The sequence below is a fragment of the Leuciscus leuciscus genome (assembly GCF_965113295.1).
Source record: "Leuciscus leuciscus genome assembly, chromosome: 22".
In the NCBI taxonomy this organism is placed as follows: Eukaryota; Metazoa; Chordata; class Actinopteri; order Cypriniformes; family Leuciscidae; genus Leuciscus; species Leuciscus leuciscus.
This window is the reverse complement of record NC_138746.1, coordinates 21,714,717-21,741,650: the sequence shown is the minus strand read 5'-3', so window position 1 is coordinate 21,741,650 and position 26,934 is coordinate 21,714,717. Positions and strand designations below refer to the sequence as shown.

The 26,934-nt window shown below is 37.3% G+C and overlaps 2 protein-coding genes across 4 annotated transcripts in view; one reads left to right on the top strand and one right to left on the bottom strand.

Moving 5' to 3' along the window:
• syne2b (spectrin repeat containing, nuclear envelope 2b) overlaps positions 1 to 26,934 on the top strand; it is a 109,311-nt gene that overhangs the window by 60,924 nt on the left and 21,453 nt on the right. For both annotated transcript variants that reach the window (XM_082154399.1, XM_082154398.1), the window contains 33 exons: positions 1,859 to 2,023; positions 2,366 to 2,485; positions 3,119 to 3,222; positions 3,307 to 3,448; positions 3,744 to 3,857; positions 3,970 to 4,107; positions 4,220 to 4,420; positions 4,837 to 4,938; positions 5,544 to 5,663; positions 7,131 to 7,331; positions 7,537 to 7,710; positions 8,557 to 8,688; positions 8,793 to 9,010; positions 9,236 to 9,365; positions 9,930 to 10,415; positions 10,774 to 10,923; positions 11,730 to 11,906; positions 11,985 to 12,140; positions 12,570 to 12,716; positions 12,814 to 12,984; positions 14,381 to 14,514; positions 14,597 to 14,792; positions 15,106 to 15,288; positions 15,530 to 15,643; positions 15,733 to 15,887; positions 16,775 to 16,922; positions 17,017 to 17,111; positions 17,488 to 17,719; positions 18,151 to 18,345; positions 20,302 to 20,427; positions 21,254 to 21,409; positions 24,510 to 24,668; positions 24,899 to 25,065. In XM_082154399.1, coding sequence (XP_082010525.1) covers positions 1,859 to 2,023; positions 2,366 to 2,485; positions 3,119 to 3,222; positions 3,307 to 3,448; positions 3,744 to 3,857; positions 3,970 to 4,107; positions 4,220 to 4,420; positions 4,837 to 4,938; positions 5,544 to 5,663; positions 7,131 to 7,331; positions 7,537 to 7,710; positions 8,557 to 8,688; positions 8,793 to 9,010; positions 9,236 to 9,365; positions 9,930 to 10,415; positions 10,774 to 10,923; positions 11,730 to 11,906; positions 11,985 to 12,140; positions 12,570 to 12,716; positions 12,814 to 12,984; positions 14,381 to 14,514; positions 14,597 to 14,792; positions 15,106 to 15,288; positions 15,530 to 15,643; positions 15,733 to 15,887; positions 16,775 to 16,922; positions 17,017 to 17,111; positions 17,488 to 17,719; positions 18,151 to 18,345; positions 20,302 to 20,427; positions 21,254 to 21,409; positions 24,510 to 24,668; positions 24,899 to 25,065 — 5,408 coding nt within the window. The remainder of the gene's footprint in view (positions 1 to 1,858; positions 2,024 to 2,365; positions 2,486 to 3,118; positions 3,223 to 3,306; positions 3,449 to 3,743; positions 3,858 to 3,969; positions 4,108 to 4,219; positions 4,421 to 4,836; positions 4,939 to 5,543; positions 5,664 to 7,130; positions 7,332 to 7,536; positions 7,711 to 8,556; positions 8,689 to 8,792; positions 9,011 to 9,235; positions 9,366 to 9,929; positions 10,416 to 10,773; positions 10,924 to 11,729; positions 11,907 to 11,984; positions 12,141 to 12,569; positions 12,717 to 12,813; positions 12,985 to 14,380; positions 14,515 to 14,596; positions 14,793 to 15,105; positions 15,289 to 15,529; positions 15,644 to 15,732; positions 15,888 to 16,774; positions 16,923 to 17,016; positions 17,112 to 17,487; positions 17,720 to 18,150; positions 18,346 to 20,301; positions 20,428 to 21,253; positions 21,410 to 24,509; positions 24,669 to 24,898; positions 25,066 to 26,934) is intronic.
• Positions 22,080 to 26,934, bottom strand: part of esr2b (estrogen receptor 2b) — a 65,715-nt gene continuing 60,860 nt past the window's right edge. For both annotated transcript variants that reach the window (XM_082154478.1, XM_082154481.1), the window contains exon 10: positions 22,080 to 22,275. In XM_082154478.1, coding sequence (XP_082010604.1) covers positions 22,224 to 22,275 — 52 coding nt within the window. In that variant the 3' untranslated portion in view covers positions 22,080 to 22,223. The remainder of the gene's footprint in view (positions 22,276 to 26,934) is intronic.

Below are 26,934 nucleotides of genomic sequence, written 5' to 3'. Positions count from 1 at the left end.
CTCTCGACCTATTTTATTCTCTTTTAAACACACATACATGTTATACACATGACGTGCATGAGCATTACTGTGCTTTTTACTTCAGATGCATCAGTGTGTCAATGCATCATGAATTTTGACTTCTCTTTTCTTAAGGAAACTCTCTGTGCGGATACTTCAGTTATTGATTGTTTACTTTCACTCAGATTAAAGTTTTTTGAGGAGAGAGATAGCTGGCAATAAATATTTCTTATCAGTCAAGTTATCTTACGAGTTCCTCATACATTTCCTGTTCAAATGAAATAATTTAGCCTGTCTGATCTTTTTCAGTGTCTTAAAGCCCAAAAGGAATATGGATGTTTGTGCTCTTCTGATTTGTTGAACTTGGCATTGAACGTTTTAGTCTCATTGTGCTGCTTGGATGAGGTCATGTGTCTCTTTAATGCAGTTAGAGCTGATATTACTGATGACGTTTGCTTTAAAACTAGGTGTGGTCATGCTAGACTTTGATCATGCAAATTTACTTCGGATACCACAATGAATACGGGCAACAGGAGATGATGTGCACCATTTATTCTGTATATTTAGAAAGTGACGTCACTTTAAAGTGGTTGAGCCAGATATACAGTAACCTGTGTGTGTGTGTGTGTGTGTGTGTGTGTGTGTGTGTGTGTGTGTGTGTGTGTGTGTGTGTGTGTGTGTGTGTGTGTGTGAGACGTGTGTGTGTGCAACCTGACTCCTTCATCAAAGATTCAGGGATTCAGCTGAGTTCCAGCAAACTTACCTGGTAAAATGTTTCAACTACCACTCAAGCACACCAAAAACCGAATCAACCAGCCTTTGTGTCATTTGTACACATTTGGTTCTGGTGAAGAAGGTGTTAAAGGGATACTCCACCGAAAAATGAAAATTCTGTCATCATATACTCACTCTCATGTTGTTTCAAACCTGTATGAATTTCTTTCTTCTGCTGAACAGAAAGGAATATATTTAGAAGAATGTCAGTAACCAGACAGTTTTAGATACCATTGACTTCCATAGTAGGAAAAAAATATACTATGGAAGTCAATGGTCTCTAAAACTGTCTGGTTACTGACATTCTTCTAAATATCTTCCTTCCTGTTCAGAAGAAAGAAATTCATACAGGTTTGAAACAACATGAGATGATGACAGAATTTTCATTTTTCGGTGGAGTATCCCTTTAAAGGGATAATTCACCCAAAAAGGAAAATTCTGACATCATTTATTCACCTGGTTTAAAACGACTAATTTTCTTACACGCACACAAAAAAGATATTTTGGTGACCACTGACTCTTATTGTTTTGACACAACAAACACTGAGACGTTTCTCAAAATGTCTTCTTTTATGTTCCAGAGAAGAAAAAAGTCATATAGGTTTGGAATGATATGAGGATGAGTAAATTATGACAGAATTGATGAACTGTCTCTTTAAGGTATGGTAAAGAATTATCAAGGAATTATCATCAAATTGTGCTGGAAATCACAAATTGTTCACTCAATGGCACTCAGTGTTTTCTGCAGGATGTACAGGTGAACAGACTCTGATCAATCCCAAGCTAAAGTTCGTCTTTTGGATTATTAATGAGACTTTTGTTCATAATTGTTTTTCTAAGACTCAGTATTGTGTAAAACAGGGCATTAAACACCTGTCACCAGCCTCGCAGCCCTGCTAGCTCATTTTCTGAGGTGGACTCTGATCTTTAGTGTTTATTACTTTTGATTGATTGTATTTTCTCTATTCTGAACCTCAACCTCAATGGGTGTTTATTATTGTAACTTCTTGTTGTCACTATTAGTTGTGTTAGAGTGATTTAGAATTTAGTTTGAGTGTGTGTTGATTTGTAATTGTGTATCTAGACAATTCTGGTGGAGATTGAGCAGAGGATCTCCATTCTTCCTGCATGTGGACTGAAAGAACAGGAGCAACACGAGGCTGAATCGCTCAACACCAAACTCCAGCTGCTGAGGAACAGACTGGTGACTGTGCAGTTACTGCTTCAAGACAGACAGAGCGAAGATCAGGTACACACACGTACACTAATGCACCCTGAAATTGTAATGTCTGTCTGTTTTTTAAGGTTGGGGACAGTGTAATCCAGGTGTTGTGAGGAACTTAATGAACAGATTGCATGTGATGACAGAAAGTGATCATTAGCATGGTAACTGCAGACAATTTTCACATTTGCAGATTCTGAGAAATCCAGAAGTGTTGCTAGCGAGAGGCTGCAAAGCGCCTGGATTGAGTTGTGAAAATAGGGCTGTCTGAGGTGTTATATTTCTCTCTCTCTCTCTCTCTCTCTCTCTCTCTCTCTCTCTCTCTCTCTCTCTCTCTCTCTCTCTCTCTCTCTCTCTCTCTCTCTGTAGGTGCGTATTGAGAGTCAGAGCCCCCTACAGGCCAGGAGGACTCGCAGCAGTAGTGTGCAAGAGATGTTGAGTTCCTCCAGAACGAAACTGTTCAGACAAAGCAGCCTTCAACAACAAAGGGTAAGACACACATTCATGCACACACTTTAAAATATTAGCCTTTCTACTTTTTTTTAAAGTATTGCTCGGCCCAAGTATATGGATTTTTTACAAGCCTAATGGGATCAGATTTTTTTCTTGCCCTTCCAATATTTTCATAACACCCCATAAATACCACCATGATTTTATTTTCAGCAATATATTACCGGCTTATGTATGTATATATATATGAAGACTGAAGACATACATATGATACATCTCATATATATGAAGTGCCATCTGAAATTCTTTCTAGAATGATAATTTTAACAAGCTTGTATGTTTATGTTCAGTTATTTCACTTAAATGGCAATGAAAATTACCTATTAATTGTCATTAAAGTGAAATTACTGAACTTAAATATACAAGCTTGATAAAAATGCTCATTTTAGAAGAAAATTTTAGATGGCACTTAGAGGCTTTTGCATCTGAAGTCTTCATATATATATATATATATATAATATAACATAACTTCATTATGCAATGTAACTTCATTAAAGCTATAAATTCATACACATTATTGCGTACCTATTAATGCTTGTAAGACTATAATAAGTTATGTCAGTCCCTCTTCCATCGTTGTCTCTCACTGTGTTTTTTCCCTCTCTTTTTCAGGAATTGGAGCATGGTTTGAATGAACAGAGGGATCTAACTAAAGCTATTGCAGTTCAGTGCAGCAGAGCCCGAACACAAATCCAGAGCACTGACGAATATACAGGGTATCTAAATACACATACTGTACTTATTTCTACATATATATGCCTACACTTTGTAACCATATGACACTCTCTGATTGTCTGCAGGCCTTCGGCAGCAAAAGAGAATGAAGACAAGAGACAGGAAGCAGAGTTAGCAGTCCACAGGAAGTGGACACACCTCTGCAGTGGACTGACCAAGACAGCAGAGACCGAACAAGATGGAGACAAAGATCAGGATCATTCTGAGGTCTGAACAGTCCTGACTTTACTATAAATATGAATATTTCAGTTTAAAATTATTCTGATTATTCTGGCTAGGCTGGTTGTAATTTGTGTTTTATATTCATTCTTTTTCTAATGTTTATTTGATGTTTTCATGCTTACATTTTAATGTGTCGTTATTTTAATGTATATGTTATTTTAATCAGATAACCTTAAAATGTATGTTATCTAATTTCGTGTGTGTGTGTGTGTGTGTGTGTGTGTGTGTGTGTGTGTGTGTGTGTGTGTGTGTGTGTGTGTGTGTGTGTGTGTGTGAACAGATCCTTGCTCCATCGGTGTGTTTGTGGAGTGGAGCTGCTGTTTCTCTCTGTCTGCAGGAGATTCAATCCAACATTTCACAACTTAAAGAACTGCAAAACGCAGCAGTTACGCAGGTGTCAATAACAAACACACATCCTACACACACATCAGAGTACACACCTAGTCAATCCAGCCCAGAGATAACAGAATCATATTGAATTGATCTGTCTGTGTGTTTGTGTGCAGGACCATCAGTCTCTGGATGAAGGTCTGTTTGAAGTGTTGAGTGGAGTTAATCTCACTCTCAGCTCTCTCACACACACTCTCGTGTTTCAGCCAGCAACCTCACACACTGACAGACTAAACCAACAGCAGCAGCTACAGGTATCCATCCGCCTGTCTGTCTGTCTGTCTGTCTGTCTGTCTATATGTTTATCCATTTATTTGTTTATTCATTCATTCATCCCTTACTCCCCATTTCTTCTCTGATTCATAGAGTTTGTCTGCAGAGCTGAGCTCCTTGGGTGCTATATTGACCTCCCAGGGTTCAGAGGTCATAAAGTTGTTAGGTTCGAGTTCAGAGGTATCCTCCACCTGTTTTAACCTGCTGACGCATCGTGTATGTGACATTCAAAAGACTCTGGCCGAAAAACAGGAGCAGCTACAGGAGCGAATAAAACACTCGACTCAGCTGCAGGTCAGATTTCCGTCTGCATCTATGTATTTATTACCGACACAAACTAATGAGATGGATATTACTAGACTACACCAAGTAGATCAGAAAATTGATGCTTACTGTATGTGTTTACAGTGTTATGTGTCAGCAGTTACATTTTAGCAGGTTTTTACACCCCAAACCCTCAGATATCTCACCCTCATAACTGTCACAACTACTCACTTGTTTGTTATGGAAGAAGAAGAAAAGAAAACACCACAAACCTCTGTTATCATAATGTCAAACAATGGTCTTTAGAGTCTCGTGATTAATCCCATACTTCTGTCTCTGCATTTAAGATTAGATAGAAGGAAGTATTTTAAATCTACTCTTATTTTATGCCTTTTTTGTGCAGTGTGACTTAAATGTAATGTTTTCTTGTGTGTCAAACCCTGCAGAAGAGAGTGAAAGACCTGCATGACTCAGTACTAACTAACACGTCAATCCTTCTCCCTACAACTAACGGAGAAATCCACCATGATCTTCACACACAGCTGCAGGTAAGCACAAGCGCCTGTGAATAATAATAATAAATCAAAAAGAATGCATTTTATTTAAGGCGCCTTTCAAACCACTCAAGGTCACCAGCAATAACAATATTAAAACAGAAAATAACAGTAAATAACAATGGCAATAAAAAAGAGCAATAAAAAAAGTACTACTAACACTGCCTGTGACACCTGGGGATGAGTATGTGTAGATTTGTTAAACACTACTAATAACAGTGTGCTGAATATCTGAATGAGATAAGCCATAAATGCTTCTCAAATGTCTGTCTCTATCATTTTTCAACATATCTTCTGGACAAAATGCTGATGTCTTCATTGTACATTTCACTTCAGAACCACTTTACTTCTCTGCATTTTAGAAGCTTCTACAATTAACTAGCATTTTATTTTTCCCCTGAAGGCTCATTGTGCCAGTCAGGGTTTATTGCACTGAAAACAGACACACTTTAGTTTTCTTATTAGTTCTGATCCACTGATTTGATTAGGCAAGCATCATTCCAGGAGTGCATTAGAACATTGAGGTTCTTCTTATTAGTGTTCATTGAGCTTGAAGTCTGAGATTTTGACCTTTGCTGTACCTGTGTTTCCATGTGAAGGCTGTCATTGGGCGGAAACAGGAAGTGGAGCAGAGCGAGAGAGAGCTGGCAGAAGTCCGAGACGAGACAGAGAGTCAAGATCAGCCTTCATCCCTCACACAGCAGATCAGCACACTGGAGGTATGGGTGTGCACACCATTCAGAATTTAGAGAATGCCTTTTAAATTCAAATTCAGTACTTGGTAGTAAGCATGAGACAGTTGACATGTAAAATCTGAATTTACAGAAATATTCTGAAGTAGAATTAATATAACTATGTAAAAATATAATGTTATGTACAGTAAATGCTGTAAGTGTAGTTTTTAATAATAATTGTAATTTTTCTCTATGAATTATAAATGTATTTATACTTTCAGAAACATTAGCTTATGTTAATAATCAATGTTTGCATCCTATAGACAGTTTTCACACAGTATATAACAAAATATACATACCGTTCAAAAAATATGTTAAGGCCTTTTATTTATAATGGATTATGAAGGTATTAATAATGTTTGTTATACTACATTAAATCTTTTCATAAATACTTGTAACTAAATTTAAAATGCACTATAATATTTGCAGATTCCTTGTTAAATCTGAAATTGGTTGTTTGTCATGTGTTTTAATGCATTATACTCTCTAAAGGCATAACATAAGTATTATTATGCATTATAACTGTGATTTACAATTATTAATGAGACCATACAAAACATTATAAGGTGAATTACAAGGCATTATTCGTGCATTAAAACACTTTTATAATGCATTATATATAAAAGCTGTGACATAAAGTGTTAACAATAATACTTTTATTCATCAAGGACACATTAAATTGATCAAATATGACATTTATAATGTTAGAAATTATTTCAGTAACACTTTAGATTAGGGAACACATATTGACTATTAACTTGGAGTTTTCCCTAAATAAACTCCTCATTACTGCTTATTGATAGTTGTCACATGTATGTTCTGTTTTGCTTGGGCACTTGTCCCTGTGTTTTGGTTTTACCTAGTTTTCTTTGTTATCGGTTTTCCTCCCACTTGTTTGTAACTATGGTTCCTGATCAGTCCTCACCTGATCGTTGTTCTGTTGATTGCCATCCCTGTGTATTTAAGCCTTCAGTTCTTTCGGTTCTTTGCCTTGCGTTGATGTTGGTATTGTATGCTAGTGTGTTACTCTGTTCCCGTGTTCATTAAAACTCCTTTTGCTTTCATTTCCTTTTGCCTTTTGGATTATATACACAGCAAGTGTGACATAGTAAGTAAGGGTTGGTGTAGTTGTTATGTTTAGGTTAAAGGATGTAGAAAATGGTCAAGCAAAATAAGGCATTAATATGTGCTGTATAAGTACTAATAAACAGTCAATATTCATGCTAATAAGCAACTTACTTAATAGTGAAAATGTGTTCCCTAATCTAAAGTGTTTCCAAGATTTCTATTTCAAATAAATGCTCTTCTTTTGTACTTTCTATTCATCAAATAACCCTGAAAAAACGTATTACGGTTTCCACAAAATTGTTAAGCATTACAACTGTTTTCAACATTGGTTACTGTTACAATAAGAAATGATATCCATAATATAATAATATATACTCTCTTTAGGCGGTATTGGACAGTGTTTGGAGTGATCTAGAGCAGCGCTGTGGAACTGTTCAGTGGAGTCTCGATCAACAGCAGATGATTGAAAGAATACTGAAGGGTCTGCAGATGCTCCTGAATCTTGGGAGAGAGAAACTCGCCTGCACCTCTCAGCTGGAGTTTAGGAATCCAGCACAACTCCAGACACACCTCAGCAAACACACGGTAAACATATCACACACATACAAACACACTAACTAAATACACACACGAACAGCCCTTAAAACTAAATTGTCAGCAGCACAAATGCAAAAAAACCCCCAATGCATTACAGTACACATGAATCTTGCACACTATAGCACCATTATGATTTCAGACAGAGCAAGGCCTGCAATCCCTCATTCATCTCTGTAACTTTGTAAATCTACAGGTGTTTTTCCGATCTCTGGCTGCCCACCTGCGGACACTGCAGATACTGAGTGTGCGGATCCCAGACAGCGCCTCCTCAGGCTGGGAGGCTGAAGTGTCTGAGGTGGAATGTCAAGTGTCCAGTGCCCTGCAACAGGCTCAGGCTGTTGGCACAGTACTGCACTCCGCACTGCAGGTACCAGATCGAGGGAATCAAGAAATCATGAGGAATGACACTTCTATAGTTTTTACGTATGGAAAGCTGCATCAACCAAGAAGAAACAGGGATTTATGGATAAATGAACGAACAAATGTATGGAAGCTTGTTTCCACCACAAAATAAAACATTAAAAAAGATAATTGCGACTTTTTATCTCACAATTGCGAGTTTACAAATTACAAATGCGAATTACAAATGCGAGATATAAAGTTGCAATTGCGTGTTAATTATAAAGTCAGAACTGCGAGATATAAACAGTTTATATCTCGCAATTCTGACTTTATAACACGCAATTGTGAGTTTATATCTCAGAGTTTATATCTCCTCTATTCTCAGAATTGTGAGATATAAATTCACAATTTTGAGTTATAAAGTCCAATTCTATGAAAGAAAAAATACTTTTTTCCTCAGAATTGCGAGTTTATATCTCACTCTGACTTTATAACATGCAATTATTAAGTCAGAATTGTGAGATATAAACATGCAATTTTATTTCTCGCAATTGCGACTTTATATCACGCAATTCTGACTTTATAACTTGCAACTGCAACTTTATATCACGCAATTCTGTAAAGTCAGAATTGCGATATGTAAACTCGCAATTGCGAGAAAAAAAGTCTGAATTGTGAGATAAAAAGTCGCAATTACCTTTTTTATTTTTTATTCTGCGGCGGAAACAAGCTTCCATACAAATGGGATTGATGAGTGGATGAATAAAGGAACTGTTAGAGTGAATGACCAATTTGATCAATGGCAGCTTTTACTATATATTTTTTTTACCTAAAACACACTTCCCTTAATACAGACTTTGATGTATTTCAGATTTGCACTCATTGGGATGAAAATCATTCCTGGTTAGCAACACTGCTGCAGAGGTTAGAGACTCAGCTTCCCATAACTCCTCTGTGGGACCAAACTGAAGGGCAACTCAGCGAGAATATTTCTGTGTATCAGGTAATGGTTTAAACTTAAATTTAGTATATTGACCCACATATACTTTTAAATCAGAATGCAGGCATATTTGAAGATCCCTGAATTCTTCTTGTTGTTCGTGACAGAGTGTGTTAGCGGTTCTGGAGCAGAACAGAGCTCGTATCAGTCTGGTTCTGGATGAGGGCCGTAGACAGCAGGAGCAGATTTCTAGTAGTGAAGTCGCTGTTCCTGTACACATATTGGGTGTGTCTACAGCAAGGCTGGAACAGCGATTGGCTGCACTAAAGAGGAGGGTGGAGCAAGGACTAGACTCCACCCACCATCTTAAGAAGCTTTGGAACAGGTAAAGATGAATGTTGTGGGGTCATTTAAGTTTGACTATTGACAAAAAATTCTTGCCATTTGTTTGTACAATACGCATAATTTTTGTACAGACTTTTAAAATCACCATATTTTGAGTCATAATGTTTAATTGAGAGATGTGTAGAAGGACTGAGGGATGGAAAATGACACAGAGGATAAATACAAAGTTGGCCTATTTTATATTACCACTGTACTTTTTTTCCAGGTACCATAGCGATTTTGAGGCTTTCAATGAGTGGAAAGAACGAGCCAGAGAACGCCTGCATGCATGGAGAGATCACATGAACGCAGCTGAACAGGAGGCGGACACCCTCTCCCAGTTTCATCACTTCATAGTCAGTCAACTAGTGATTCTAATCATTCTTTTTTTAATTTCTAATGTTTTGAACAATTAGGTGATTAAAATTTTTTATGGCCATTTACAGGATTTAAAGAATATATATGTGTGTATATATATATTAATATTACTTTAAAGGGATAGTTCACCCAAAAATGAAAATTCTCTCATCAATTAGTCAGCCCCATGTTGTTCCAAACCCGTAAGACTTCTGTTCATCTTCTAAACACAAATGAAGAAATTTTAATGAAATCTGAGTGGTTTCTGTCCCTCCATTGACAGTCTTTGCAACTACCATTTTGTCACTACAAAAAGTTCATAAAGAGATCATTAAACTAACGCTTTAAATCCCTAAACAAAAATTTGTTTAACAAATACAGTTACATTTTTTTCTAAATTCCATTTAGTTTTAATTTATTAATAAAAAAAAATTAATTGTTTTAGTAATGTTTGTACTTCAACTTATTTTATTGCAGTTGTTATTTCATAAATTCTTGTTTATATTTTATTTCACTTACTTTTTTCAATTAATTAATAAAATGTTAATGTATAATTGACACAGGAATTCATTAAGGAGCTGGAGGTGAAATCTGCTCTAAAGGCATCAGTGATCAGTTCTGGATCATTGATCCTGTTGCTCAGTGAAAGAGAACATATCATTAAAACACAGAAGATCAGCAAAAGCTCTAGTGCTCCAAGGACATCCACTCCCTCTGGAAATACAACAATCTCTGAAGACCTAGAGCCGAGTGAAACTAGCAATCTCACCTCAAACGACCCTGAAGACTTTCCTTCAGAAACCAATGTTTCCTCTGTTCAAAACATCTCAGAAGAAACTCTTTCAACCGCAGAGAGATCGGATGCAAACATCACAAATGAAGGTGTTATCTCTGAGGAACCGACGCCATCTGCACTTGATTTGTCTGTAAAACAAGAGATGGTTCTGTCCCCTGTTCTTCTGACTCTACAGTCCCAGCTGTCTCAGGTGGAGCAAGACTGGGTGGAGATACAGGCACACATACCCACCGTCCAACAGAGACTGCACCAGGTACATTTTAGTCTGTACTTCAATTTGTCTGAAATTATAGCATGTACTGCATCATTACAAGCTGTTCCCTGGATGGTTGAAAAAGAAATACCAGTCAGTTTCGTTTGGAACATCAGTTATAAAAGTTTCTCATGAAGGTCATGCAGCCATGATTCCCTGGACTCAGCAGCTGATGAAATCTGTGAGGAATAGTCTCTGTCCTTTTGTCATCCGTTATGAGGCTCTCTTTCTTGTTCTCATCCCCTTTCTCTTCTTTGATGACATGTGTCACCCCTCACCTGGCTCCACGGTTTTCTTTCTTCTCTATTCTCTGCACCTCTGTCTATCACTCTCATCTGTCTCTCTCTCTCTCTCTCAGAGTGTGGTGGAGAGTCTGTCTCCTGAAGGGCTGCTGGCTGATGTGTGTGGCTGGATTACAGGTGCTGAGAACAGGTTACAGGCGGCTGAACGAGAGGGTCACAGCACATTTACCGCCGCAGAGCTCACACACCTGCTCAGAACATATCAGGTACATTGTTCTCTTTTTATCTCTCGATCAAGAATTTCAGTAATTAACAAATAAAATAGATGATCTTGGGTTTGGATTTTATTATTTCCAAAATGAAATAACAGTCCAAAAATAACTGATTATTATTTTATTTTTAAGAATAACAAATTGAAAATAAACGACAAGCAAATATAAGTGAAAAAAAGATATAAAAGTAACTAAAATTTATTGTGGTTTATTAGCATGACAAAACATATATTTGTATTTCCGAAGTGTTTGCAATATAAACAAAGCTAAGGAGTAGTAATATGAAATAAATAAAAAAAATTATTAAATTAATTAATGCAGACTACTCTTATAAAAAGTAGTCAGTAAATAACACAAAAGAAAACATTATGAAAGTAACAAAAAAAAATCATTATGAAAATGTAATTCTCTTTTTCTCTTTCAATTTCAGTTAATTGTGCTTTACTGACATGACAAAACTGTGCAAATTTGCATCACCAAAGTGTTTGCAGCTTAGCTGTGTGAAATGAAAGTGTAAATTAAGTGCAAAATAAAATCTAGAAAGTAACATTCAGCAAATACAAAAAAGAATGAATTATGAAGGCTTAACATTAAAGAAGAGTAATTAACTTTTTCTCTCACGTTCTCTCTCTTTATTTTACTCTTCCTTTTCTGAATATAGATAGAACAGTTTAGAGACGATTTTTGAAAGAACACATTTTCACTTTATTTATTTTATTTATTGATGGCAATATAGTTTTAACTTAGACCAAATTGAAATTTTGTTGAAAGTTTCTCATTCTTATTTTCTCTCTGTCCAGGGGATGAAGAGAGAGATGGCATGTCAGCAGATGTCTGTTGACTTTATTAATCAGTGTGAGCTGAAGCAGGTCGGTTTTGACTCTCACACCCGCCGGTACAAACACACTGCGTTTGCCGAAAGCCTGGGACATGTCTGTCTGCGCTGGCTTACTCTACAGGCTCACCTGAAAATACAGGTGACTTTATTAAGTTTATTAGTAAAAAGTACACAGGTAACCAACACAGCTTAACATATATTGTAATGTGTTTCACAGATTCTACATGTTGAAGAACAGGTGAGGATAAGTGCAGAGCGAGATAACAAACTACACCTCCTGCAGCGCTGGGTCAAAGGTCAAAAACAATGGATGCGATTGGCTGAAAGACCCATCAGTCGCTCATTTGCTGAGAGGAGCCTGAAGAAATGTGAAGTGAGTCGCTGATATTTTCTGGTTGTGGAAACTGATTATGATTATAAGTCTGCATGAAAGAGAGGTTGCAAAAGTCTTTTCTTTTCTTTTGTTTCTTTTGTGATATATATCTGGGTGAAACGGGCTTAAGGGAAAAATGTAGGACAGGACATGATTTTGTCCATCGGGAATTGATTGGATGGTTAGGATGTCGTGTGAGTGACAGGTTGTCCCGCCTTTGCGCCAATAAACACATCATTAGAGATGAGATGTCTCTGCAAGAAGATTAAAATTATTATAATGATTAAAATAATAATAATGAAATGCATGAATAAATCATTTGAAATAAATCATTCATGATGACTAAAAAGTAAAAACTTTCAAAAGTGTTTCAGTTTTTATTTCAATATATTTAAATGACATTTTAGAGTAATCTTTTCTCATTTTCAGGAACTGGGGGAAAAGTTGAAGGACAAATTCACTGAACTTACTGAGCTGGGAAAGAGGAGACTTAGCACTTATGAAGAGGACAGGGATAAAGACTTCCTCTCAAAAGCTCAAAATCTCTCTCAATCTTTGACGGACCTTTCCCAACAGGTATAGAGTCAGAAACTTCCTGTGACTCAAAACAAAACTGTCATTTGAGTTTGTGTAATACGGAATTTAATAATAATTTGTAAATTTGATTAATTAGAGTAAAGTCCTTGGAAATACCCTGAGGGAGCTGTGTAAGGTGTGGTCTCAGTTTGAGAGTGGGAGGAGCCAGGCAACTGTAAACACAATGAGGATCTGCCAATCACTAGAGTATTACCACGCCCCTCTGCCCTCCCTCTCCGCCCTCCAGAACAACATTGATAAGCTACAGGTGCTGTCAATCAATCACACAGTTTTTCATTTCTTAGATATTTCTAATTGATCACAGTATGACAACATATTATCCCAGACTAAGGGTACTTTTACAAGACAACGATATGCTTAACGGAGAAGTTTTTCCTTTGAGGTTCCCGCGTACAGACGACCCCATTGTCAAAACGATCCCCATAGAGAGCCTAAGTCCCTCCGCTTACGGCTCATGGGACCTTATTTCGGAAAAAATATGTATGGTAGTCAATGACGAGAGACAACTTATCTTTTTATTCCGTCTGAACTGTGCCCTGAATTACACATATGATGTTTGTCAATTTAAAAGATAATTATGAAAGTCAAGAAAGTCGCAGTTTGTCATAAAACAGAAGAGTAACATTTAGTTTTATGTGAAAATCACTCAATGAACTACATCTCTCGTCTCGCACTATGTACGTATGTGTGCAGTCTGGTACAAAACACTCAGGCATGACGGTGTAACGTTACGATTATAACTTAAGACTTATAACGTAAGACTATAGAAAAAATGACAGACGTTAGCTTCAGTAAAGTTAGCTTCATTCATTGAGAGAAAAGGTATGACGTCACATGTGCGCCTTTTGGGTTTGTAGTCTTTGTAATTACGTATTTTCACAGTCTTCTACCTCAACAGTTTTACATCAAACTGCGACTTTCTTGACTTTAAAATTTATCTTTTAAATTGACAAACATCATATGTGTAATTCAGGGCACAATTCAAACGAGATCAAAATATTTGTTGTCTCTCGCCATTGACTACCATACAATATTTTTCCGAAATAAGGTCCCTTGGTGGTCCACCGGAAGGGGAGGGACTTAGGCTCTCTACACGCAGGTGATTGACGTCATCGTCTTCAGAGATTCACGTTTTTGTTGTTTAAACCACTGTCTATGGTTTAAACGGAGACCTTTTTCAAAAGCTTCCCCTTTGAAACACGTTTTTAAAAGTTTGCGTTTTGGCTGTTCATTTACACGACAACGACATTTGTGGTGCCTGAAAACGCAAACTTTTAAAAACGCGTTTCAAAGTGGAAGTTTATTTTCGTATAATGGTGTCGTCTGTACACGGAAAACTCAAAGAAAAAACTTCTCTGTTTTAAGCATATCGTTGTCGTGTACACTTACTCTTAACTGCATGTTTGAGCTGCTTTTTACTGAAAGCAACTTGCACTGATAGGCTATATCTTAAAATTTGTCAGTGCCATTGTTTTGTCTCAAGATGCACACCAGTAAAAAAAAATTAAGGCATGTTTATTAAAGCTATTTAAATTAAATTAAGGCCTAATCCTGTCTTAATCTAAGCCCTGTCTGTGAAACCGGGCCATGATGTTACATTTGATTGTATTGGTTAATAATTTTTTTATGATTTATAATCACAGGTCTTAAAAGCTGACACAGAGGAGAGTGACAGACAATGGGAGGATCTTAACAAGACAACGTCTGTCCTTATTGGTGGAATTAGCACAGACTCTGCCCTGATATTATCTGAGCACCTAGAAAAAGAAAAAGCAAGGTTAAACTTCACACATCTCAACAAAACGATGTGAACGTGTATGTGAATGTTCAAGCTCATTCACCTGTGTGTTGCCCTCTAGGTGGTCAGAGATTAAGGAAAAGGTCATACACACCTTGAAGAGGTCACACAGTCTTCTGAAGGTGTGGCAGAGATACTCAGATGTGAGAAGCACCTGCTCAGAGCAGCTCCAATGCCACAGAGAACAGCTTGCCATGCACGACAAAACACCTGCTGACAACATACGACTCGCACACAGCATCGCAGAGATGAAGACTGTGAGTATAATGCAAATTCACAGACAACCATTCATTCAAATCAAACTGTAACTAGAAAATAATTCAAACTAAAGTGGGGTCCAAAAAGTTTCAGACCAAATTACATTTTTAAATCAATGGGATGTTTTAAAAAAACTAAAAAGTTATGATATAAAACAAAAGAGAAATGATTCTGCACTACTTCTAGGTCAATAATCAAATAATCATTATAGTTGTAAAATTGTAATAAAATATAAGAAAGAATGCAAAAGTCTTTTGGGCTCCACTAAAGTATTTCACACACTTTCTCATTGTCCTTATTTTCTTCTCTTAGATGTTAGAGAAAGGTTCAGAGACTCTGCAGACTGATGTTCATGAAATGCTAGAAGCGTCAAAAGATCTGATTGAACAGGTGGATGATGAAGATGCTGTTTTCATCAGATCAGAATGTCGTTTGTTAACACGAGGTTACCTGCAGTTAGAACAGACTCTGAAAGGACGAATTGAACACATGCAGGTAAGACTCATATACACTAACATCCGTGTTTTAATGAGCCTGGAAGTGTTTAAAGAATAGTTCACATTGTTCCAAACCCATCTCCTCTTATTTTTTCCACTGAACACAAAATTTGCATAGATTATCGTGATCAAAAACACCATAATAGCGGCATAAAATGACCAGAATAGTAGTCTGTCTTCTGAAGCCATAAAGGTGACTGTTACTGTTCCTTCAATTCAAACTATATGTGTGTGTCCAGGAGGATCTTGAGCAATTTCAGGAATTTGAAAGGTTATACCAGTCCCTCGAAACACAATTACAACAGTGGGAAAGCAAGCAAAGGGTGGACAGCGAACACACAGACATATCTCAGGTGATAAACTCTCAAACGCATAACTCAATAACATCCTTTTATCGAAGACATCCCCAGTATTGAGGGTTTCTGTGTTTCCTCGTCTACAGTTGGGTCTGATGGAGATCAGTTCTCTCTCTCCTGATCTGGATCTACTAAACACACTCAGCTACAGGCTGACCCTCAGTGACGCCGTGACACAGAAGCTACAGCACCTCAACAGGAAGTGGGCACAGGCCTCGGCACATGCTCAGGAGAAGTGCAGGTGAGACTAAGTGTTGGGAAAATTACTTTTAAAAGTAATGCATTACTCCCTAAAAAAGCAGCTAATTGCATTACTTAGTTACTTTTATGGAAAGTAATGTTACGTTACTTTTGCATTACTTTTTCTAACCTGGGCTGGCCTTGCTTGTTTGTTTTTTAATAACAAAAAAAGCCAAACCCAAATAAAAAAGCCCTTTCACACCAAAAGTGAAACGAATAAGCCTCAGGCTGAAGGAAATGCAAATTCATGCGTGTACAATAGAGGGCGCAGCTCAAACAAACCTTTCAGCTGTGCTGCAAATCTAGATTGCAGAAGAAAGTTCAACATTCTTAATTCAGCAATAATATAAAAAAATTTTTTTTGCTTATTAGTATGGTTTAATTCGATCATTGAAGGTCAGCAACAAAGACGTGGGTAAATAAAATGACATAAAGTGCACTTGTTTTATTTAACATAGAATATTACGCAAACCTGCAATAATAAAATGAGTTTGATTTACACTGTTTTTATTCATTTTGAGGAATACTAAATCTGTATTTGTGGAGGTGAGATGAGTAAATGTATGGTCACATTTAGTTTAGAACTACATGTTCACACAGCGCACACAACGCCTCTGCACTTACTCCCGTTTTCTCTCAACATGGGGACAGAAGAGGTGTCAGTCTATAAATTGGAAAACAAAGTGACTCATATATTTTTATGTAGGTTTAAAAGTAATGCGTTACTTTACTCATTAGTTGGAATAAATAATCTGATCTCCTAACTCGCGTTACTTGTAATGCGTTAGCCCCAACACTGAGACTAATATCATGCTAGTATCAGGTCCAATATACAAAGTATTGCGTGTTTACAATGTGTGTTAATATGTTTATATTATGTGTGTTTAGTGAGTTGCAGGCAGCCTCTCTCCATCGGCAGAGCTTTGAGCAGAGATGTGAGAGCTGGCTGGCTTTCCTACAGCGTATGGAGGACAGTTTAGCTGTAGAAATTGCATCAACTTACCCTGGACTAAGAGAACAGCAATGCACGCACCAGGTACAACAATCACACACTTAAATGCTGCTCATATGGATCATAGATCATCCAATTAACGCATTAAAATCTATCTTTTTCTCTCCTTCTCTTCTAGTGTTTTCAGGCTGAGTTGTCTTTAGGCCATCAGATCCTTCACTCTGTGATCAGTGAATCTCTCCTCCTGTTGCAAAAGGGAGATGTGGAGGACAGGTGACGATTCTCTGCGTGTTTCTGTGATATAGCAATATATATTTTTTGTATATTTTTATCAGCATTGATAATAATAATAAGCAAGATTTATTGTGCACCAAATGATTGGAATAATGATGCTGAAAATGTAGCTATTAAAGGAATAAATTAAATTTAAAATACATTATAATAGAAAATGTTTGATGTTTTGAAATAATACATTTGAAAATATATTACAATATTACTGTTTTTTACTCCAAACTTTTGAGTGGTAGTGTAATACTGTATTTTATAATTGCATCATAAACACATTTAAAAAAAATGACCTGCTCTCAAATATTCTCACAGTGATTACTTGTAAGTTATTTTTAAGTAACCACCCTGCGTGTGCCCTCAGGAGCGACTTCCTGTTAAAACTGGCCCAGCTGAGAGAGCACTGGCAGGGGGCGGTGCAGAGAGCGGCTCAACGGCGTGCTCTAGTGGAAGGGCTCATACAGCAATGGCACCTTTATACACACACAATGCACAAACTCCGCAAACTTCTCACACTGACACACACACTCCTGTCCCCTACCAGTCCCACGCACTGTAGCGTCCTGCAGCTGCGCCTCTTGCTGGATGATCTGAAGGTAACAAGATGATTTTTAAATATCACTATCATCAATGATGAAGACAAAGGTTTTTAAAAAAACAGCAATTTGTGAAATATTACAATTAAAAATAACTTTTTTCTATGTTATGTAGACAATAACATATGTTTCTATCCATTTTTATCCATTTCAAATTTTGCAGTTATCTCTTCTGGTAATAATTCTCAAAAATGTGGTTATTGAAATATTTCTTATTCATTTTACATAATAGCTTTTCTTGTTTGTTTGTTGTTGTTGTTGTTTTTTTAATGAATTGATTTATTCTCTATACTATAATGACGTACTGAAACCTTAGCTTGCAATTGGCAGTGACAAAAGATTCAGTTTATTTGTTTCACCCTCTCTCTCTTTTTTTATCTCCCCCCTTCACTCTCTCCCTCCTCTCTCTCTCTCTCTGTCCCTGTGTAAAGCGAACAGAGCTGTTGTTTCAAAGGTCGATCTCTGCGTATCTGTGTGTGATGGAGGTGGGCAGGCAGCTGTTCTCAGTGAGTGACACGCAGACGCAGATGCAGCTGCAGACAGACCTGGCTGCTCTGCAGGAGGACTGGGAGCAATGCCAGTGCATGCTGGGAAAAAGAAAAACCCTCACGTCTGACATCATAAAGGTAAGATGGTTTGATTAGGTGTGAAATGGGACCTTTGAATGAGCTAACTCTTGTGTTTTATTGCTTAGCTCTATAGACATCCTGTTGCCACTCAGCAATATTTATCCTAATCCTTATTTTGAAGGTCAAAGGTCACATGAGAAATCCATAAAGCCAAGTGAGTGGGTTTGTGTGATCAGACTTGATTCCAGAACAGGGTTCTTATGATCATGGAAATCTGGTAATATTAGGGAATTTTAAAATTGTAACTTCCAAACCAGGGAAAGTAACTGTTAAAAAGTAATTGAAAAGTCCTTAATTTGCATATACAATATACATATATTTAAATTAGTTTGATGCTTAACTGTGACATATTTTATCATCTTGAAATGTATCTCTGTTAGTGGAATCATTATCCTTATCTAGTAATCACAAACAAACAGAAAAGTTTTTTCTAGATTCTAGATATCATATCTGCATATCAGCATTTATGAGGGTAAAGTTTATACAACAAAACAGCTCCAGCAGAGTGAAACCCGCCCTTGGAGTTTTTATGTTTTGATTTAGATGGAAATAGCAGGTCATGGATTGTCACCCTGATGAACACCTGCTCAGAGCCTGTTAACTGTCCATCCCTTTATGGACGCGTCTAAAAAGTGTTTCACTTCACCAGGAATAAACTCTGCCATTACATGCTCCCAGTCCAGAAAGTTACAGGGCAACTCAAAATGTTGGATTGTGTGTATTTTTGTGTTTAGAAAAAGGTGATGCTGTATTATGTTATGTTGGTTTTGTGCAGGAATGAGTCCAGCTGAGTTTGACCTACATTCCCTTTGATTCCACAGCTGGACTAATCCAGATCAGACATTTACAAACACACACACAGACAGAGAGAGAGACACACACAAGCACATTCATTTTAATATCTGTATTCCTGACCTGAAAAGTCTTTATGCATGTCATGCAGGTCAATAAGTCATAATATGTTCATCCACCCATCCATCCGTCCGTCCGTCCGTCCGTCCGTCTGTCTGTCTATTTTTCTGTCTGTTCATCATCTATTTTTGACCTTGATTGTAGTTCAGATAATATGAAGACATAGAAGATAGAAAACACAGTGTGTGTGTGTGTGTGTGTGTGTGTGTGTGTGTGTGTGTGTGTGTGTGTGTGTGTGTGTGTGTGTGTGTGTGTGTGTGTGTGTGTGTGTGTGTGTGTGTGTGTGTGTGTGTGTGTGTGTGTGTTCATGAGTACATTCACTTGTCATGTGCTCAAGGGTTTACAGTAAAGCCTGTCTAGGGATTTACAGCTCTCCCTGCCTTTCTGTCTCTTTCTCACAGTCCATAGTCTGTCTTCATTTCTCATTCATCACCTTATAAAATGAATGCCAGTTCACAGCACTTTCCTCTGTGCAGTATGTGTTATTATAATAGGGTTTTACATGTATTATACTGTATGTGAGTTGTGCCTTGTGTGGACACATGAGTCTGAAGCAGTGAGCTTGTATTCCAGTACAGTAGTAACATGTAGATCTGTGTGTGTTTTGATAACCCTACGTGTGTGTGTGTGTGTGTGTGTGTGTGTGTGTGTGTGTGTGTGTGTGTGTGTGTGTGTGTGTGTGTGTGTGTGTGTGTGTGTGTGTGTGTGTTCATGTATGTATGGTGTTTTCATTGCCCTTAGTGTTGGCTTAACTTCTCATTTGTATCTGATCTGAGACATTGGTCTGATGTAGTGCACACTGACCAACCACAGTGGATATCTGGACACCTGTGCATATGTTTGTGTGTACAGTTCTACCTTCACATATCCATAAGCTTTCACTGTTTTCTCTGCATTATTTTTGGCTCTCCTGACTGATAAGAACTCTGGTCAAGCCCATACCAAAACAAAGAGGCTTACAGATACAATATTAAATCAAGAACATGTCAGAGCATTAAAGCAGCCTTTATTACATATGTTTTTTATTTTTTTATTTTACAGAAGTGGGAGACCTGTGAGACCAGACTAGCAGATCAGGCCCAGCGCCTGGATGAGCTACGCGCCAGACTAAAGCAGCCGATCCCAGATCAGCAAGAGGAGATGGAAGAAGAAAGCCTCCTCGTGAAGGTACACTAACTCCAAGAAGAGAACTGCACTGTAATGATCTTAATTTTAATGGTAAAAGTCTAAAAATGCTCCGGTAAAAACCTGTTAATTGGCTAAAAGTAAATTCCCTTACTGTATAAGGTGAAAAATCGAACCGGACATTTTTAACTTGACATAAAATACTGTTAAATTATTTTTTTTAGTGGAAGTGAGAAAGAACAAGACAGTCATGTTATAATTTACAGTGGAAAAACCAATGGTGTTTTATATTTGTGTGCATGACACTGCATGTACGTCCTGTACAATATTGTATTTACCTCAGCTTGTGGAAAAGCTACTTGTGATGAACTTTGATTCATCGTGGCTTTCTCTTTACCACATTTTTTTGTGGTTGTCAGTATATTATAAATGTACATAATTTTGTCTATAAAAGGGCAATATAATCATAATAAAATACTGATATATACTGTAATAAAAACACACTTCAACAGTTACCTATGGTAACAGTTAGCAGTTAGCCAGTGCTAAAAAAATCCCACATAACAGCTTTTGTTTGTGTTGAATGACACTTTGGATTTCCCTTCCTCCCTGCTATAGGCTTATTCAGCTGTGATCCTCCTCTCTCTCTCTCTCTCTCTCTCTCTCTCTCTCTCTTTCTCTCTCTCTCTCTCTCTCTCTCTCTCTCTCTCTCTCTCTCTCTCTCTCTCTCTCTCTCTCTCCTCTGCCCTCCCCCTTTGTCCTGTGGGCTTTAATCTTGTTGGGCCAGAGGCTGAGAGAGAGATTGCGTGAGTCAGAACTGGGACTTGTGGCAGTGTGTGTGTGTGACGTGGTGTGTTATGTTATGCAGGAGGTTCAGGATTGTTTAGAGGACTGGGCCGTCAGTCTTTCCGAGCTCAGCACCATGAAGACGGACCTGTCCCAGTACATCCTTACTGATGACGTCCTCCTCCTGCAGGAGCAAGTGGACCATCTGCACTGTCAGTGGGAAGAACTCTGCCTCAAGGTAAGACACACAAACATGTTTACCTAGCAAACATACCCCATAGACTTTTGTATATTATACAATACAACTATATAATAATACAGTATCTTTGAGAAGGTCCCCATCTGTCCTCAAAAGGAGGTTTTGTCAGATGTAGTAAACTTCTAGTGACTATTTTATCGCAAAAGTATAGCCAAGTAAACCCATGCACATAGTTATTTTGCATAGTTATTTTGAATACTATTTTTGTACACTTTCATTTAGAGAAAGAGGAAACAAAGCAAATATAAAGCCTACAGGAATCTTGTGACTAAACATTGACTGCTGTTTGTAACTCATTGAACTGACTGGTAAATCTTGTCGTGTGTGTTGTTAAAGGAAATATTTAACAGTAAAATAGGTTGAATGAATCTGTACTATTTGTATGTAGTTTTGAGGTGGAAAAGTTAATCATTCATTCATTCATTTATTAAACATTTTACCTTTGAGAACATCCTGGATGTCCTCAAAGGGATGTTTTGTCATATTTAACTTTTGGAGACAGTTTTGTCCCAACTACTGCTAAGTAAACCTACACACGCAGACAACATGCTCAATGGAATTCCAGCTATTTTAAATACAATGTTAGCACACCATCAATACCCAAGAAACAGATGGGAAGATTTGTTTGAATGTTTTTTAATCAGTGCTCATTGATTCAGCTGGAGTCATTGTTCCTGTGAAGTTTATTGATGTATGATGTTCTGGTGTCTATGATCCATATATTGATTTACTTTCTGAACCTGTGCCTCACTCCCATGAGGTCTCGCTGCTGTTGAATATGGTGCTGGATCAGTCAGCTGGAGTCTCCTGGGGTCATGTTTTGGGGTGGGTAGGGGTCTTTGACACTGGAAGGAGAGAGCAGATGGTAGAGAGTGAAGGACACAGAGAAAAGACACAGAGAAGTGAATAGAAACAGGAGTCTTTGGCTCTTTGTTTTGGAAATCACCCCCAGTGTGTGTCTGTCACACGCCGGAGTGTGAGTGTGTGTCTGTAGGGGGTGGTTGTTGTGGAGGTGTTGCCTGGTAACAATGAAATCCACAGCTGTTGAGTTAGTTTGGATTTTAAAACTTTCTAGTGACAAGGTTCATAGAGATGTTTTGGCTGGAGATCAGGGGTCTCATTTATAAGACTGTGCGTAGGAACCTTACTAAAAGTGTACGTGCGCCCGAAAGCCGAAAATGGCGTACGCAAAAAAATATTCAGACTTATAAAACCGTTCGTACGCCAGAACCTGTGCAGAATTCACTTTATAAATCCCAGTCAGCGGAAGATTGTGCGCACATGCGTCTCCACCCCGAAATAACCATATATGGAGCTTACAACGCCTAGTTTTACTATGCAGATCCTCATCTGCATATCATTTGCATATGATTATTCATCCACGTGATAACGTTTAACGGTACAAGACACATTACATTAATAAAAATCATGTAGTTGCCTATCCTTGCCTTGTTTTTGAATACATAAATCAAATAGTGTAAAATACATTTCAGAGAAAGTTTTTCTCAATCTTTTCCACTGGCCGAATTGTATTTTTAATTGATTTATATTTTTAATGGAAACAGATAGGCCTTGGGCATTATTTGCACAAAACTATTTTCTCAGACAATCTGGTATTATCATGATAAGCAATTATCTCTGGGGTTAAAACATTAAAACGCAGCACGCCAGAGGAAAAGTGTTCAAAAACATTGCATCCACAACAAATATTTCTATTGATTGAATATCATTTTTTTTGTAACTTCTCAGTAATGATTTCATGTTTAAGTGTTTAACTCCATTAATTTGAATGCCATTTTTAATCTAAATGTTTATATCAGATGTAAAACATAGTTTAAATCATTATTTTATTTATTTAAACTGTTATTTGCGTCAAATTCACTAAACGGCCCAACGCGCTCGATGGCGCGGGCATTTAAGAAGGGATGGATATTTGCTTCAGGTGACAGGCTTGGTGAGTGAAATTATATTTGTATTATCTTTCTGTATATGTTTAATTTTCTTTAGATTTTCTGTCTAAAAGTGACCAAAAAGACATTTAACTCCAGCTCACCATCGGTGTCACCAAACTGCTCCATCTCCAAAACGTTCGTACGCATGGGTCAGAGTTTGCGTGCAGGTGCGCAAATTTTCCCGTAAAGTTTGTTTTTATAAATCACAACTTATGCGTCGGAAGTGGCGTACGCCTCTTTCAGGGCCTGTTTTGTGCGTACGCAGCGGTTATAAATGAGGCCCCTGATTCTTTGAACACAAATACACAGGTCCTCTGTGACTGGAATACCCTGTAAACTTTAAGAGTATTCGTGTTTTTATGTTTTAAATGAAATGTAGTCTCTAATTTATTAATATGAACCTGTAAACTTACAGTATATTTTTAGATCACTTACTTTTAAAGTTAAATTAATTAATTAATTAATAAATGAAAAGGAAAATTAATAATTTCTTCTAGAACTAATAAATAAATAAATAAATAAATTAATTTATAGGGTGTGTCTCACAAAACCTGTGTAGAACCCATTTGGTCCAGAAATCAAAATAAATTGGATATATATTGGATATATATATAAAAATATATATATATTTGAATTCACATAATTTTCATGATAATTTTTCCCAGAAATACTTTCTCAACATGTTTTTATTTTGAGGGTTGTTGTTTATTTGTTTGTTTTCTCATTACTGAGATTACTATGATAATTTTTCTGTATTACAGTAAAGACACCTGTAATACAATGTTTTTTTATTTTTTTTTATTTTTTTAAATCAGTATAAAAAGCAGTACAAGAATACTTAATACATCAAGTATTAATTCTACCATTTACATTTTTTCTAATTGCATTATGGTTCTGAGAATTGTTTGTATTCTTAATTGAGTGCAAAAAACATCTGAAATAATTAAAAGTAAAATTTTTATAAAGCTAAATATTATATCTTATTTTATTTTTTTCATTTTGTTGTAAAATATATGACCTGCACATCATTTTGACAGGTTTTAGTCAGATTCCCATTTTGTGTGTGATGCTGTCATAGAGTATCTCTTATGTATTATCTCTCTCTCTCTCTCTCTCTCTCTCTGCAGGTGTCTCTGCGTAAGCAGGAGATTGCTGACCGGCTGAATGCCTGGATCATTTTCAATGAGAAGAATCGGGAGCTGTGTGAATGGCTGACACAGATGGAAAACAAGGTGGCGCACAGCGCCGAGCTCAGCATCGAGGAGATGGTGGAGAAACTCAAGAAGGTGAGACAAAAGTCTTCCATCACCCAGCCCAAACCGCCTCAGATACACGATATTCTCTGCTCTAGCATTACACTGTATTTTGCTAAACCTAAATGAAAGAGCAGACATTCCACATTTATTTGCTTTAATTGCTTCCTTTCCTATTTAGTCTAATGTAAGCAAGCAAACAAGAGTATGGCAGTAAATAAACTCATTCCTCGCCCCCTTTCACACAAATACTCGCTCTACAGGACTGCATGGAGGAGATCAACCTCTTCAGTGAGAATAAGACGCATCTGAAACAGCTGGGAGAACAACTCATCACTGCTAGCAACAAGACCAAAGAGACCGAAATAAATGACAAGATCAAGGACATCAACGACCGCTGGCAGCATCTGTTTGATCACATCGAGGCCAGGTGAGACCTTAGAGTAACCCTGAGCATGGTCATGGTTAAATACACTAAATCAAGGCTAGAATGTGACCATAAAATGGTCAAACATCAGTAACTTTGCTGGATTTTTAGGTTTGGGTCATGTGATATGAACTGCTTGTATAGAACTTTCTAAGATATATCCAAGAGACAGATGTGGACATTAATCTGACATTGATCCGATTAATTTCAGTCACACTTTATTTAACAGACACGAAGCGTAAACATCAGCACAGTGAACGTGTGTGTGTGGCGTCCAGATGGGTGTGATCAGGGAAGAGTGTGTGGAGGGGGCTGGTTTATCCTGCACTCCGTTTGATTGACAGTTCTTTGATTAGACAGATGGTGGCTGTAACTTCATGTCACACTGATGGCCAGCTTGTTGACCGCTTGTCTCCAAGTCTGCCTTTCTTTTTCGCATTTTCTCAGGTCTTTAGTTCTGGATCTCTGAGATCATCATAAAGTGCATTCAACGCATCTATATGTATTAAATTGTATGCAATATACACCAAACTGACGTATATCATGTTCCATATTACTTACAGAGGCTGAGATTAGACCATATCTGCCTTTCAGCTACACTGCCATAGAAGAAAAATGTTTGGTTCCCCAAAGAGCCTTTCAGTAAACTTTGCTGGATTTTTTGGGTCATGTGATATGAACTGCTTGTATAGACCTTTCTAAGATATATCCGAGACAACACAGAGACGAATGTAATTACAATGTAATTGTGTCAGTTCTTAAAAGAACCATTATTTTAAAGAACATTTTGGTAGCACTTTATTTACAATCCTCTTCCCCATGGCATGTACAGATTATGTACTCATTATAGTATTTACAATAACTGGGTAATAACTAGGTACTAACCCTGAACCTACCCCTAAACCCAACCTTAACCTATGTAGTTAACTTATACTACTCAGTAGTGATGTAGTACTCGAGTCCGGGACCGATTTCTGCTTTCTCGGACTCATCTCGGACTCGACCCTTCAAAGACTCGGTCTTGACTCTGACTCGACCCTTCAAAGACTCGGTCTTGACTCGGACTCGGCATAGGCGGTCTCGTCCCCATCACTAGTCCACTAGAATACATACCACTAGAACATTTTTATTTGCTCTGCATGTCCTAACTATGATTAAAAAAGTCAGGGTGGGCTTAACATGTTGATGACAGAGCAGCACTGTTGAAGCAGTTTAGAAAAATAGGCAGAGGGCTTAATTTGAGCCGGAACATGTTCCGTCACCTCCGACGTTGGATCCGGAACCTTTTTTATTGGATCCGGCACCTCCTGTGTCACTATGGAAAATTAATTGCCTAAATGAAAAAAATAAAATTACTGTTTGTGTAGTGTTCAATGTTGTTATTTGTCTGGTTAGTCTTTATTCGCCATTGAAGTTGCGATCAAGCTGTCGCAAGCTGAAGCTGTCATCAACATGTGAGCCCATCCTGACTTAATCATAGTTAGGACATGCAGAGCAAATAAAAAGTTCTACAAAAATCTTGTGTTTGCATTTGCATTACATTGAATTGTTATTTCGACATAATATCTTGTTATTTCGACATAATAAGGGGACATTCTAATTTGCATTAAGCCACATTAAGCGTTCTTATAATGGTTTTCTATGGGAGGAAAATGCGTAACGTGTAATTGCGTTCATATTCTGGGCTCATCTGATTTTTTGTACATAGCATAGCCTACTTTGTTATGATTTTAGTATCATAATGATTAATAAATGCATGCACAATTATCCGTGAATTTTGACCACTTCATTAAGTTTTGTTTTGTAAAAAGCCTTTCTTTAAAGTGAATTTCGTTTTGTATAAATTGTATCTTAATTTTAATCAATTTTTCA